Below are 15,438 nucleotides of genomic sequence, written 5' to 3'. Positions count from 1 at the left end.
TTTAGGGTTAGATTTTGGGTAGGACTTGGGAGGTTTTATGGATTATATTTTTTAGCATTGGAGTAATGTTTTTTGTTTGATTTCTGCTTACATGTTATTGTTGGGTTAGGTTAAGGTTAGGATTTTAGGGTTAAAATATTACTTTTAGGAGATTCATGTCCTGTTTGTCCTGACAGCTTTTTCTTGGAGCAATCCTTGGATGTATTGAATTTTGGAGCTGACATTTCAATTTCTACCATGAGCTCCTGCAGGAGAATTCCTGATATTTTCCATATAATGAAATCATTTAGCCCCAGTGTTTCAGGCGCAGATTTGGGGCTGCCTGTTGTACATAACAACCACACCAAGACCTTTCTGTGCTGGCACCAGCCCTGGCACCAGCTGGGCACCCACTCCAGCGCCCAGCCCTGTCCTTACATAACTGCCTCAGAGCAGTTTTTAGCTTTAGAGTTATGATTTTTATTTGATTTCTGCTTATATTTGGTTAAGGTTAGGGTTTAGGGTCAAGGTATTATTTTTAGGGGATTCAGGTCCTGTTTGTCCTGACAGCTTTTTCTTGGAGCAATCCTTGGATGCATTGAATTTTGGAGCTGACATTTCAATTTTTATCATGAGCTCCTGCAGGAGAATTCCTGATATTTTCCACATAATGGAAGCGCTTAACCTCAATGTTTCAGGTGCACATTTAGGGCTACACATTGTACATAACAACCACACCAAGACCCTTCTGTGCTGGCACCAGCCCTGGCACCACCTGGGCACCCACTCCAGCGCCCAGCCCTGTCCTTACATAACTGCCTGAGTGCCTGCTGACTTTTCCAGCAGCAGATTACGGCACATGGCTGCCAGGGTGACTCCTTAAGCCCTAAATCTGCTCCCTGAGGTAAGGCAGAGCATGAGGCTGGCAGGAGGTGTCACAGCAGGGCGACGCCGTGGTGACCCTGCTGTGCCTGCCTGGGAGCTGCACGTTCAGCATCAGGATTGTGGTGTTCAGCATTGGGGATCCTCGTGGTCAGCACCAGGATCTGTGCCTTCAGTCCCAGAATATTCATATTCAGTGCCAGGATATTCATATTCAGCACCAGGATATTCATATTCAGTGCCAGGATATTCATATTCAATGCCAGAATATTCATATTCAGTGCCAGAATATTCATATTCAATGCCAGGATATTCATATTCAATGCCAGGATATTCATATTCAATGCCAGGGTATTCATATTCAGTGCCAGAATATTCATATTCAATGCCAGCATATTCATATTCAGCACCAGGATCTGCACCTTCAGTGCCAGAATATTCATATTCAGTGCCAGGATATTCATATTCAGCACCAGGATCTGCACCTTCAGTGCCAGAATATTCATATTCAGTGCCAGGATATTCATATTCAGTGCCAGAATATTCATATTCAGTGCCAGGATATTCATATTCAGCACCAGAATATTCACATTGAATGCCAGAATATTCATATTCAGTGCCAGAATATTCATATTCAATGCCAGGATATTCATATTCAATGCCAGGATATTCATATTCAGCACCAGGATCTGCACCTTCAGTGCCAGAATATTCATATTCAATGCCAGCATATTCATATTGAGCACCAGGATATTCATATTCAGCACCAGGATCTTAACATTTAGCACCAAAATCTTTACATTCAGCACCAGGATATTCATATTCAGCACCAGAATATTCATATTTAGCATCAGGATATTCATATTCAGTGCCAGAATCTTCATATTCAGCACCAGTATCTTTATATTCAGCACTAGTACATTTATATTCAGCACCAGCATTTTTATATTCAGCACCAGGATCTTAACATTTAGCACCAAAATCTTTATATTCAGTACCAGAATATTCATATTTAGCATCAGGATATTCATATTCAGTGCCAGAATATTCATAATCAGCTCCTGAATCTTTATATTTAGCACCAGGATATTTATATTCAGCACCAGAATATTCATATTAAGCACTAGTATATTTATATTCAGCACCAGGGTCTTTATATTCAGTATCAGGATTTTTATATTCAGCACCAGAATATTCATATTCAGCACCAGCATTTTTATATTCAGCACTAGAATCTTTATATTCAGCACCAGGGTCTTCATATTCTGTGCCAGAATCTTAATATTCAGCAGCAGAATATTCTTATTCAGCACCAAAATCTTTATATTCAGTGCCAGAATTTTTATATTCAGCACCAGAATATTCATATTCAGCACCAGTATCTTTATATTCAGCACCAGGATCTTTATATTCAGCACCAGAATATATTCATATTCAGCACTAGAATATTCATATTTAGCATCAGGATATTCATATTCAGTGCCAGAATCTTCATATTCAGCACCAGGATCTTTACATTTAGCACCAGCATTTTTATATTCAGCACCAGAATATTCATATTCAGCACCAGGATCTTCATAGTCAGGGCCAGAACATTCATATTCAGCACTAGAATCTTTATATTCAGCACCAAAATCTTCATATTCAGCACCAGAATCTTCATATTCAGCACCAGGATCTTTACATTCAGCACCAAAATCTTTATATTCAGCACCAGCATCTTTATATTCAGCACCAGGGTCTTTATATTCAGTATCAGGATTTTTATATTCACCACCAGAATTTTTATATTCAGCACCAGAATCTTTATGTTTAGCCCCAGTATCTTTATATTCAGCACCAGAATTTTTATATTTAGCACCAGGATATTCCTATTCAGTGCCAGAATATTCATATTCAGCATGAAAATCTTTATATTCAGTGCCAGAATTTTTATATTAATCACCAGTATCTTTATATTCAGCACCAGAATATTAATATTCAGCACCAGCATATGTTCAACACTAGAATCTTTATATTCAGCACCAGGGTCTTCATATTCTGTGCCAGAATATTCATACTCATATTCAGCACCAGAATCTTTATATTCAGCGCCAGAATTTTTATATTCAGCACCAGAATATTCATATTCAGCACCAGAGTCTTTATATTTAGTACCAGGATTTTTATATGCAGCCCCAGGATCTTTATATTCAGCCCCAAAATTCCCAGCTCGTGCTTCCCAGCACAGAGGGAACAGCTGGGATCCTTCCTCTGATCCATATTTTTCATATATTTCACATATTTTTGTGTGTGCAGCAAAGTGCCCTCTGCCCTCTCCCACGATTTGCCTTGGCACCAAATTCCAGCCATTTTGGCAAGAAAATCTTATATTCCCAGGGGCTGGGAATGCCCTCTCAGAGTCCAGCTGGCCCTTGAACTTCAGGAAAAACATAAAAACCTCCACAACACACAAACAACAACAACAATAAAAAACCCTTTAAAGCTGAAGAGAACAGTCTGGCTTCACGTGGAATTCAGGAAAAACAATTTTTTGCAGCTCTTGGGCCGAGAGCTTTGGGATCAGGAGGGATGGAAACTCCAAGGGGATTTCACTGAGTTTGTTGAATGCACGTGGACATTTCAGATGTCCAAGCCTTTGACTGGAGCGTGTTATAAATGAGAAGCTTGATTAGGCCAATATTCAAGCGGCAACAAATTTATTAATTAATGAATGATGAGCAATACAGCTCTGGGTACAGTGGGAGAAGTTTTCCCTCCAACTGCACACCCATAGTTGGGGCTCACAGGTATTTATAGGGGTACTCATCAGCTTTCTCAACAGTTTTATTCAAATTTTTACTCATCAGCAGTTTCAGGTCCCAATTGTTATTTCACAATTCTATACATTATTGTGATTTAGTTTTTCTCAGGATGTATCCCAGAAAAGGAGTATCCCAGGTGGTGGTAGTCCAGTTTCCAAAAGAAGAAAGACAAATCCCATCTGGTGAGGTCCAGCTCTCCAGATGTGGGTCCAACTTTTAATTACAAGGACTATAAATCTCATAATAGTGATGTCCAGCTTCCCTTGGTCAAAATTACAAATCCTTGAGTTGATGTTCATCTTCCTTTCTCAAGCTGTTTTTCTCTGCTTCAATAAGGTGTGAGATAAGCAATTTTCCTTTATATATATTCCAAATATATATATTCCAAATATATATAATAAATATAAATATATATCGTTTCTATATAGTTTATATATAAAATAAATATAAATATGTAGTTGCTATAAATATATATAGTTTATATATAGATATAAATATAAATATAAGTATAAATATATATATAAATATGTATCTATAGTTTCTATGAAATATATCATTTATATATATAAAAATATATATGTATAGTTTCTATACATATATATAGTTTATATATAAAATAAATATATATAGTTTCTATAAATATATATAATTTTTATATATAAAATAAATATAGATATATAGTTGCTATAAATATATATAGTTTATATATAGATAAAAATATAAATATAAGTATAAATATATAAAAATATATAAATATGTATCTATAGTTTCTATAAAATATATCATTTACATATATATAAATATATATATAGTTTCTATACATATATATAGTTTATATATAAAATAAATATATATAGTTTCTATAAATATATATAATTTTTATATATAAAATAAATATAAATATATCTAGTTTCAAGGACACAAGAAATATTCTGAAACTATACTTCAAAAGGTTTTTATTGCAGAACTCTTTAAGGCTTAACTACAAGCAAAGGGCAACATCCTTAACGCTTTAATTCCAATGCTCCTAAATCAACTAAGGTTAATTGCAAACAAAAGATAAGTTCAAAGGCCTTCTTCCATGCTTTACTTTCCTTAGTTATTATTAAAATTCATCTTTATAACTGGCCCAGTGTTGGTCTCCACACATATCACAATCACAAACACACCCTGTGTGTACCCGACACCAAGCACAGCTTTGCATTTCACAAGCAGATTTATCTGCTCAGCCAATTCAGAGAATTCCCAGATTTATCTGCTCAGCCAATTCCCAGAATTACCTGCCCAGCCAATTCACCTGGCTAGAAACTCAGGTGGAAATGAGTTTTTTTGGGGGGGGGCTTTCAGCTGAGCCTGTGGCGCTGCTCAGGTTGTATAAAAATATAAAAAACCACAGCCCAGTGCTCCCAGCAGCTCCTCAGCTAAAGACACTAAATCCTGCCCTGATCCTGCTCAGCCATTTTAAGCAACAATTTAATTTAAGATCTCTCGGGTAGCTGAGCCCCACGTCAACGTGCGGGTTGTCACAGCTTTGGTGCCAAAAAGCCACCTCAGGCTCGGGGCACAAACGTGTTTTTCCCCGCAGAGGTGACAGAGGGACAGTCCAGGGATGCTCGGTGAGTTTTTCCTCCTGGTTGTGGCCAGGATGCTGCCCAGGTGAAGAGGGACCCACGGGGAAGATCTGAGCAGTCCCAGGTGAGAGGAATTTCCCTCCGTGCTTGGGAACACCTGAGGGGTGGGGGAGTTTCGTGGAATTTGGAGTTTTCCTCCTAATTAATTAATTAATTAATTGGTGGCTTCTGCGAAGGAGTGAGAGGGTTTGATCCCTGCTGCCCTGATCCTGTGTCCTGGGGGAGCCAGGAGCGGCTGTATTCAGAGATTAGAAATTAAATTAAACGGAATTCGGAGATTAAAAATTAAATTAAATTAAGTTCCTCATTAACGGCATTCAGATATTGAAAATTATAAACCTGTGGTAGAGGAATAAATTCGTCATTCATGGAATTCAGAGATTGGAAACTACAAACCTGTAGTAGAGGAATAAATTCGTCATTCATGGAATTCAGAGACTGGAAATTGCAAACTGTAGTAGAAGAATAAATTCCTCATTAATGGAATTCAGAGATTGAAAATTACAAACTGTAGTAGAAGAATGAATTCCTCATTCACGGAATTCAGAGATTGAAAATTAAATTAAATTAAATTCTTCATTAACGGAATTCAGGGATTAAGAATTACAAACTGTAGTAGAGGAATAAATTCCTCATTCATGGAATTCAGAGATTAAAAATTAAATTAAATTCCTCATTAATGGAATTCAGAGACTGGAAATTACAAACTGTAGTGGAGGAATAAATCCTCACAGAGGATGAAAACACTGGAGTAAGGGTGTGGAGGCAAATAATATTGGATATTTTGGAGAAAGAACTTTGAAAGATGCATTGTAGTGGGAGCCACGAGGGGGAACTTTAGATAATTAGATTTAAAGCATCTACAGCGTGGTGTGGCAAAAGCTGATAGGCCCCAAACCCAAAATGGAGCCAAACCGAAATGGATCCAAACCAAAACAGGCCCAAACTGAAACGGACCCAAACAAAAATAAGCCCAAACTAAAATGGAGCCAAACCGAAAATGGAGCCAAACCAAAATGGATCCAAACCAAAATGGAGCCAAACCTAAATAAACCCAAACCAAAATGGCCCCAAACCCAAATAGACCCAAACCAAAATAGAGCCAAACCCAAAATGGCCCCAAACCGAAATGGACCCAAACCAAAATGGATCCAAACCAAAATGGATCCAAACCAAAACAGACCCAAACTAAAATGGCTCCAAACCCAAAATGGCCCCAAACCAAAATAAGCCCAAACCAAATGGAGGGGGAGGTGGGGAGGGAGAGGTGGCTGACACACCTGGGGAAGAAATCTACAGGGAGAGACCTGAGGTACCTGGGGCAAACCATGCCACCCCAGCTGGTGCCACCTCCCTGCGCCTGCACAGGGCAGTGACAGCCCCGAGTGCCCCCTCGGCCACCCGGGCAGGGCTGGGCCGGATGACAGATGCCTGCGGAGGAGCAGAACCTGCTGCAGCTCCCAGCGCCAGCCTGGATGCCTCTGACCCGGAGCTGCACTATGAGGAGGAGGAGGAGGAAGAGGAGGAAACATCCTCAGGATCCTCGGAGCCCTCGGACAGCAGCAGCATCTTCTCTGACGACTCGGTGTACCCCTGCTACGAGGTGTCCCCCGAGGCTGGCGGGGATGGGTTCCTCAGCCTGTACCAGTGCTGTGCCAGGAATGATGCCAAGCTGGTGTGGGAGAGGCTGGAGCGCGGGGTGAGCCGCAGCGAGGCCACGGAGCTGGACATCAACGGGAGGGTGAGCTCCTGGGGAGGGTGGGGAGGGACCCTGCAGGGCTGAACCGGGGTTCTCAGGGAAATCCTGGAGGCTGGGGGGCTGCAGGTGGGCAGGAGCGGGGGGATGGATCTCCTGGATTGATCCAAACTTTGGAGCAGAATGAGGGTTTTCCTGGAGAAGGCAAGTCCTGAAGACTGCGGGTTGCATGGGGGCAGGAGGGTGGGATGGGTCTCCTGGGATTGATCCAAACTTTCGAGTAAAATGAGGATTTTCTAAGAGCAGGGAAATCCTGGAGGTTGGGGGCTGCAGGTGGGCGGGAGGGTGGGATGGATCTCCTGGTACTGATCAAAATTGTGGAGCAGAAGAAGAATTTGCCACAAACAGGCAAATCCTGAAGGCTGGGGGCTGCTAGAGCAGGTAGGGCAGGAAGGTGGGATGGATCTCCTGGATTGATCCAATCCTTGGAGAAGAATGAGGTTTTCCAGGCACAGGCAAATCCTGGAGGCTGTGTTGCTAGAGAAGGTAGGGCAGGAAGGTGGGGTGGATCTCCTGGATTGATCCAGTCCTTGGAGAAGAATGAGGTTTTCCAGGTGCAGGCAAATCCTGGAGGTTGAGTGTTGCTAGAGAAGGTAGGGCAGGAAGGTGAGGTGGATCTTCTGGGATTGATCCAATCCTTGGAGAAGAATGAGGATTTTCCAGGAGCAGGCAAATCCTGAACGCTGAAGGTTGCTAAAGCAGGTGAGGCAGGAAGGTGGGATGGGTGGGATGGATCTCCTGGATTGATCCAAACCTTGGAGCTGAAGGACGATTTTCCTGGAGAAGGCAAATCCTGAAGGCTGGGGGTTGCTGAAGCAATGGAGTAGGAGGGTGGGATGAGTCTCTCAGATTGATCCAGTCCTTGGAGCAGAACAAGGATTTTCCAGGAGCAGGCAAATCCTGAAGACTGGAGGTTGCTAGAGCAGGTGGAGCAGGAAGTTGGGATGGATCTCCTGGATTGATCCAAACTTTGGAGCTGAATAAGGATTTTCCAGGAGCATACAAATGCTGGTGGATGATGGTTGGTAGAGCAGGTGGGGCAGGGGGAAGAGGCCTGGGTGGGATGGATCTCCTTGATTGATCCAATCCTTGGAGCAGAATGAGGATTTACCTGGAGAAGGCAAATCCTGAAGGCTAGAGGCTGCTAAAGCAGGTGGAGCAGGAAGGTGGGATGGACCTCCTGGGATTGATCCAAACCTTGGAGCAGAACGAGGATTTTCCAGGAGCAGGCAAATCCTGAAGGCTAAATCAAGTGGGGCAGGAGGATCTCCTGGGATTGATCCAATCCTTGGAGCAGAACCTTTGTCTGCCCTCCCATCCTGCTCCAGCCTGGTTTGGGTGGGAGGACAGTTTGGAATGGCCGTGGGATCCCCGTGGTGGGACCGTGGTGCTGAGTTGTTGCTGTCCCCCCTCCAGAACGCGCTGATGGTCGCCTGCTGCAAGGGCTTCGTGGACATCGTGCCCCTGCTGCAGAAGTGTCCCTACATCAACATCAACCAGCAGGACAATGACGGCAACACGGCCCTCATGATGGCAGCCCAGGCAGGTCAGCACCCTCAGGAAGGGATGGGACCCCCTGTGCTCCCCCCAAAAACCCCAAAAGGGTTTTTTCTGTCATGAAAGCTGTGCTCCCGTGGGATGTGGGACACCAGCTACACTTGGGGTTCAGCTCTGCTTTCAAAATGATGAGAAAATGGAGATTGCTGTGGTGGAGACGGGTTGAGTGGCAGAGCTGGGCTGCCCCAGGAGTCACAGGGATTTATTTACCTGCCCAAACCTCCAGCCTGGCTCCCTCCCCTTGATTTAGCAGGAGGGGAAGGAGAAGGGTCCCAAAGTGGGGATCAGTCTCGATCTCCGTTGTGTCCTTGCTAGAGTTCATCATTTTATGGGGTTTTTTTGCATTTTTGGAGTCTTTCCTGTGTTCTTCACTAAAGCAGCTGGTTCAGCATTGGTGTTCCCTCCATGCTCAGCTCAAAATAAACCCAAAATGGACCCAAACCCAAATGGACCCAAACCAAAATGGAACATCTTCTCGGTGTACCCGAGTCACCCAAACCACAATGGAGCCAAACCAAAGTAGAGCCAAACCAAAGTAAAGCCAAACCAAAATGGACCCAAACACAAATAAACCCAAACCAAAATGGACCCAAACCAAAATTGGCCACAAACCGAAATGGAGCCAAACAGAAATGGCCCCAAACCAAAATTGGCCACAAACCGAAATGGAGCCAAACCGAGATGAAGCCAAACCAAAATGGAGCAAAACCAAAGTAGACCCAAACCAAAATGGACCTAAATCAAAATAGACCCAAATCAAAATGGAGCCAAACCAAAATGGACCCAAACCGAAATAGACCCAAATCAAAATGGAGCCAAACCAAAATGGAGCCAAACCAAAATGGAGCCAAACCAAAATGGAGCCAAACCCTTCCAATCCTGACCCCTCCAATCCTCCACACCTGCACCCCCACGGAATGCAGCTGCTGAATTCTCTGTCCAGCCATGGCCTCTGGTAACTGTGGGAGCTCTAACCCAGCTTCTCTCTGGCTCTCAAGGACACATCACCATTGTCAACTACCTCCTGAACTACTACCCTGCCCTGGAGGTGGACCAGAGGGACCCGCGGGGGCTGACAGCGCTGATGAAGGCGGCGGTGCAGGGGCGGCAGGACTGCGTCACCGCCCTGCTGCTGGCAGGTGAGTGTCCCCAGAGGGGGACAGCAATCACATCTCCCCTGGCATCTCATCTCCTCTGGGACCCTGGTGTGCTAATCACGTCTGCTCTGGGACCCTGGGTGTGGCAATCACGTCTCCTATGGGATCACATCTCCTCTGGGAACACATCTCCTCTGGAACCCTGGGTGTGCCAATCACATCTCTGGGACCATGGGTGTGCCAATCAAATCTCCTCTGGGACCCTGGGTATGCCAATCACATCCCCCAGAGACCTTGGGTATGCCAATCACATCTCTGGGACCCCTGGGTATGCCAATCACATCCTCTGGGACCCTTGGTGTGGCAATCACATCTCTGGGACCATGGGTGTGCCAATCACATCCTCTGGGACCATGGGTGTGCCAATCACATCTCTGGGACCCTGGGTGTGCCAATCACATCTCTGGGACTCTTGGTGTGCCAATCAAATCTCCTCTGGGACCCTGGGAGTGCTAATCACATCTCCTATGGGATCACATCTCCTCTGGGACCCTGGGTGTGCCAATCACATCTCTGGGACCCCTGGGTGTGCCAATCACATCCTCTGGGACTCCTCGGTGTGGCAATCACATCTCTGGGACCCTGGGTGTGCCAATCACATCTCTGGGACTCCTCGGTGTGCCAATCACATCTCTGGGACCCTGGGTGTGCCAATCAAATATCCTCTGGGACCCTTGGTGTGCCAGTCACATCTCTGGAACCCTTGGTGTGCCAATCACATCTCCTCTGGAACCCTGGGTGTGCCAATCAAATCTCCTCTGGGACACTGAGTGTGCTCTCTGCTGTCCCCAGGAGCTGACCTGCAGGCTGTGGATGCCGTCAAAGGGAAGACAGCCAGGGAATGGGCGACCTTCACCGGCCGCTTCGAGACCACCGTGCGCATCCGGAGCCTCCTGCGGCGCCCGCGCGCCGAGCAGTTCGCAGCCCAATACCAACCCGAGTGGCCAGCGCTGGCCGAGCTGGTGGCCAAAGCCCTGAGCCCCAAATCCAGGAGCAAGAGGCTCTCGGAGAAGATCAGGTCCATCTTCACCTTCAACATCCCGCGGAACCCCGAGGAGGACGGCGTGCTGGACCACATGGTGAGGATGACCACGGCCATGGGCAGCCCCTTCGTGGCCACCGCCTGCCAAACCGTGTGCCCCGACAGCCCGCCCGAGGTGGGCAAGCGCCGCCTCTCGGTGCAGGAGATCCTGGGGCAGCACGTGGTGGGTCCAGGTGAGGAATCAGAAGATTCAGAGCCATCCTCAAGGCCCAGCACGGGGGGATCCTCCTGTAATGGCCAGGTTGTGTCCGAGTTCCGACCGCCGCCGCCGCCCCCAAGGCGGTTCCTGAGCTTCCTGCCGCGGTGGCTGCGCCGGGGGAACAGCGTCTTCCCCTGGGAGCCCGTGCCCAAAATCAAAGTCAGCAAAGCCTCTGGGTCATCCTCTGGGGAGAAGAAACCACGTGTGAAGGACAAGCACCTGCTGCAGCCACCCCAGTGGAGGTACAAGGTGCTGAAGGAGGAGAAGAAAGCAGCCGAGGAGACCAAGAAGGGGGACAAGGAGAAGGAGAAAAAGAAGAAGAAGAAGAGGAAAAAGAAAGGCTAAGGAGGGAGGTGGTGGGGTGGGGACAAGGTTCTTGCTGTCCCCTTGGGTTTGCTGATTTTTCTGGCCCGTGGGGGTTTTGTTCCCAGTGGATGGGAATGGAATATTCCCAAAGGCTCACAGGCTCCTGCCCGGCCTCTCGTCCTCTCCACCCCAAGGGTGGCCACCCTAGCATGGGACATGTGCTGGGCACTGATGTCCAGAGACTCTGAAGCTCCAGGAATGCCAGGGAGCAGGACTGTGGCACAAGTCCTTCCTATTTTTCCTTTTTTTCTTTTTTTTTTTTTTTGCCTCTTTGATTTTCCCAAGCCCTCGACGAATTGGAATGTGTCTGAGCAAATTAAAATGGAAGTGGTGGTTGCCATGTTAACGGGATTGGTTCCACGAATAAAGCTCAGGGTTGCTCTGGGGCTGACAGGAACGCTCCCCTTTTGCTGTCAGTGTCCCCCTGGCTGCCCTGTCACCTCCTCAGTGACATTCCCCACTCCTGTGTGCCCCTGGGTGGTGGATGGACACACCAAGGCTCAGCACGGGGAGCAGCTCCGTGCTGTGGAAGGAGCAGCAGCTGCAGGCACAGGCTGGAAATGAAGCTTGGGATGCTCATGGGCTCCATCCCAGCTGCCCCCAGAGCTCCAACATCACCAAGCAGCAGCAGCAGGGTGCTGGTGTGTAGGAGCAATGGGGGTTTAGCGCAGTCGGGACAGACGGACACGAGAGATCTCTGAAGCCACGGCGTGGAATTTGGGGTTTATTGCAAAGGGCCAAGTGCAGGGACCTGCCTGGAGCTGCCAGGCACAGCTGGAGCAGGCCCAAGAGAAGAGAGAGATAAAGAGGATGAGAGAGAGGATGAGAGAGTAAAAAAGAGGATAAGAGAGTGAGGTTCGCATTACAATATAATAAATCTTCTTCTGGTTGTGGAATTTGGGGTTTATTGCAAAGGGCCTGGGTGCAGGGCCCTGCTTGGAGCTGCCAGCCACAGCTCAGAGCAGGCCCAAGAGAAGAGAGGGGGAGAGAGAGAGGTAAAGAGAGTTAAAGGGAGAGGTAAAGAGGATAAGAGAGCGAGGTTCCCATTACAATACAATAAATCTTCTTCTGGTTGTGGAACTTGGGGTTTATTGCAAAGGGCCAAGTGCAGGGATCTCAGTGCTATCAACCAATTTTGGAAGCCTTTTCCACAGCCTCAGCTCAAAATGCAGTGTTCTCCTGGGAATAAGAGTGTATCACAGAACCACAAAATAACAAAATCAGAGTCACACAATTACAGAATCTATGCTGGTGACACAATTCTCCAGGGGCAGAATGACCTCCCTTCTCTTGCTGGTCACACCATTCTTCAGGGCCAGAATGAGCTCCCTGCTGGCCACACCATTCCTCATGGGAAGAATGACCTCCCTGCTCCTGCTGGCCACACCATTCCTGATCCAGGCCAGGATGCCACTGACCTTCTTGGCCACCAAGGAACATTGCTGGCTCATGCCCAGACTTGCTGGAGCACTGCCTGCAAGCAGGATGCCCTGTGTCTGCTCCCATGGAAGGGCTGCAAGAACAGGAATTCCATCCAGGTTATTCCACCCAGGAACAACGCCGGGAGGGGCCAAAATCCGGCCGGATCTCTGCTGAGCAAAGATGGTCACGGAGATAAGGAGTCTGCAGGCATCATTTTCCTCCTATCAGATGGAAACTGCCCGTTTCCCCCCGGGCTCCAGCACGGGCAAAGTCACCGCTGAAGGTCCTGCCTGTTTTATCCTGGTTTTGTGCTTTTATTTGTTTAAACTTCTGAGATCTGGGCTGATAGAGCTGGCCAGACTCAAAGCTCCGCCGCCGCGGTGCCCCCGGTGCTCCGGGAGGATCCGGGATGAAATGGGGGCTGGTGGTGAAACAGGGAGGTAAATCAGGTCCTGTCACCTCTTTGGAAATGCTGGAGAGGGGCACCGTGCCAGGGAAACAGCTGGCAGATTTTGGAGCTCTGGATGCTGAGGATTTTAGACTTCCTGTGCTGGCAGATGTGTTTAAAAAAAGGCTGGACATGGCACTTGGTGCTACGGTCTAATTGAGGTGTTTGGGCGTAGGTTGGACTTGATGACCTTAGAGATCTCTTCCAACCTCATTATTCTGTGATTCTGTGATTTTGTGATTGATTCTGTGATCCTGTGATTCTGTGAATCTGTGATTCTCTGATTCTGTGAGTCTGTGATTCTGTGATTGATTCTGTGATTGATCTTGTGATCCTGTGATTCTGGGACTCTGCGATTCTGTAATTCTGTGAGTCTGTGATTCTGTGATTGATTCTGTGATTCTGTGATTGATCTTGTGATCCTGTGATTCTGTGACTCTGTGATTCTGTGATTGATTCTGTGATTGATTCTGTGATTCTGTGACACACTCTGACTCCCAGGAGAGCGCTGCATTTTGACCTGAGGCCGGTCAAAGGCTTCCAAAATTGGTTGATAACACTGAGATTACAGCTGTGCACTTGATTAGAAGTGTGCAATATCACTTTTCTGCCAAAACCCAGCCGGCAGAAAGGCAGGGATGGGGCTGGAGGGAGAAGTGTGGGGAGCTGAGATTGGAGTGTCCCAAAGAGCAGATGTTGGAGCTCTGGACGCTGAAGGATTTTCGAATTTCTGTGCTGACACACTCTGACTCGAGGGGAGCGCTGCATTTTGACCTGAGGCTGTGGAAAAGACTTCCAGAATTGACTGATTTTGGAACCACTGCAGTGATTTTGGGAACACAGATATCATGGCTGTGCAGTTGATTAGAAGAGTGTAAAATCACTTTTCTCCCAAAACCCAGCAGGCAGAAAGGCAGGGATGGGGCTGGAGGGGGAAGTGGGGAGCTGAGGTTGGGGTGAGCAGCCCCGAAAGTGGCAAAACGGGAAGCGGAGCTTCCTCTGCCCGCGGTCCCGTGCGCTCCGGGGCAGCGGGAAGTGCCCGGCCCGGCCGTGGGAACGGCACCGGCGGCGGTGTCCCAGTGCTGGGGACAGCGGGGACATCGGGGACGGGCCCTGGGGACAGCGGGGACAGCGGGGATGGGCCCTAGGGACAGCGGGGACAGCGGGGACGGGCCCTGGGGACGGCGGGGACAGCGGGGACAGCGGGGATGGGCCCTGGGGACAGCAGGGAATGGGCCCTGGGGACAGCGGGGACAGCGGGGACAGCGGGGACAGCGGGGACAGCGGGGAATGGGCCCTGGGGACAGTGGGGACAGCGGGGATGGGCCCTGGGGACAGCGGGGACAGCGGGGATGGGCCCTGGGGACGGCGGGGACAGAGGTGACAGCGGGGATGGGCCCTGGGGACAGCGGGGACAGAGGGGACAGCGGGGATGGGCCTTGGGGACATCGGGGACGGGCCCTGGGGACGACGGGGACAGAGGGGATGGGCCCTGGGGACAGCGGGGACAGAGGGGACAGCGGGGATGGGCGCTGGGGACATCGGGGACGGGCCCTGGGGACGGCGGGGACAGAGGGGACAGCGGGGATGGGCCCTGGGGACAGCGGGGATGGGCCCTGGGGACAGCGGGGATGTGCCAGCACAAGTCTCTGAGTGAAATGTACCTGAAGGCCTTCAATAAATAAATAAACAAACAACTAAATAAATAAACAATATGTAAACAAATGAGTAAATAATAAATAAATAAAAAATAAATAAATAAATAAATGCTTTTTATTCCCTTTAATTGATATACATTATTTATATATATATATAATAAATAAATAAATACATAAATAAATAAATAAATAGATAAATAAACAGACAAGTAAATAAATAAATAAATAAATAAATAAATAAATTCTTTTTATTCCCTTTAATTTATATACATTGTTTATATATAGATAATAAATAAATAGATAGATAAATAAACAAACAAGTAAATAAATAAATAAATAAATACTTTTTATTCCCTTTATTTTGTCTGGCCTCAGTTTTTAGAGGTAGTCCCTGAGGGGGACTTAGTCTGGCTGAAATGTACCTGAAGGCCGTCAATAAATAAATAAACAAATAACCAAATAAATAAATAAAATATAAATAAATGAGTAAATATTAAGTAAATAAATAAATAAATAATACATAACTAAATAAATAAA

The 15,438-nt window shown here is 46.9% G+C and overlaps 1 protein-coding gene across 1 annotated transcript; it reads left to right on the top strand.

Moving 5' to 3' along the window:
- The first annotated feature begins 6,716 nt into the window (after positions 1 to 6,716).
- On the top strand, positions 6,717 to 11,352 carry ANKRD33 (ankyrin repeat domain 33). Its single transcript, XM_058042148.1, has 4 exons — positions 6,717 to 7,037; positions 8,469 to 8,598; positions 9,608 to 9,748; positions 10,559 to 11,352. Exons 1-4 carry the CDS (start codon positions 6,717 to 6,719, stop codon positions 11,350 to 11,352), a joined length of 1,386 nt encoding a protein of 461 aa, XP_057898131.1.
- Positions 11,353 to 15,438: the final 4,086 nt, after the last annotated feature.

This window comes from Melospiza georgiana, chromosome 29 (assembly GCF_028018845.1).
Source record: "Melospiza georgiana isolate bMelGeo1 chromosome 29, bMelGeo1.pri, whole genome shotgun sequence".
Classification (NCBI taxonomy): domain Eukaryota; kingdom Metazoa; phylum Chordata; class Aves; order Passeriformes; family Passerellidae; genus Melospiza; species Melospiza georgiana.
The sequence above is the reverse complement of the archived record's forward strand: the minus strand, read 5'-3'. Positions and strand labels throughout refer to the sequence as shown.

Coding starts and splice junctions, on each gene's coding strand:
- ANKRD33 (XM_058042148.1), top strand. CDS start 6,717: ATGACAGATGCCTGCGGAGGAGCAGAACCTGCTGCAGCTCCCAGCGCC. Junction 8,599..9,607: donor CATGATGGCAGCCCAGGCAG/GTCAGCACCCTC, acceptor CTGGCTCTCAAG/GACACATCACCATTGTCAAC. Junction 9,749..10,558: donor CACCGCCCTGCTGCTGGCAG/GTGAGTGTCCCC, acceptor TGCTGTCCCCAG/GAGCTGACCTGCAGGCTGTG.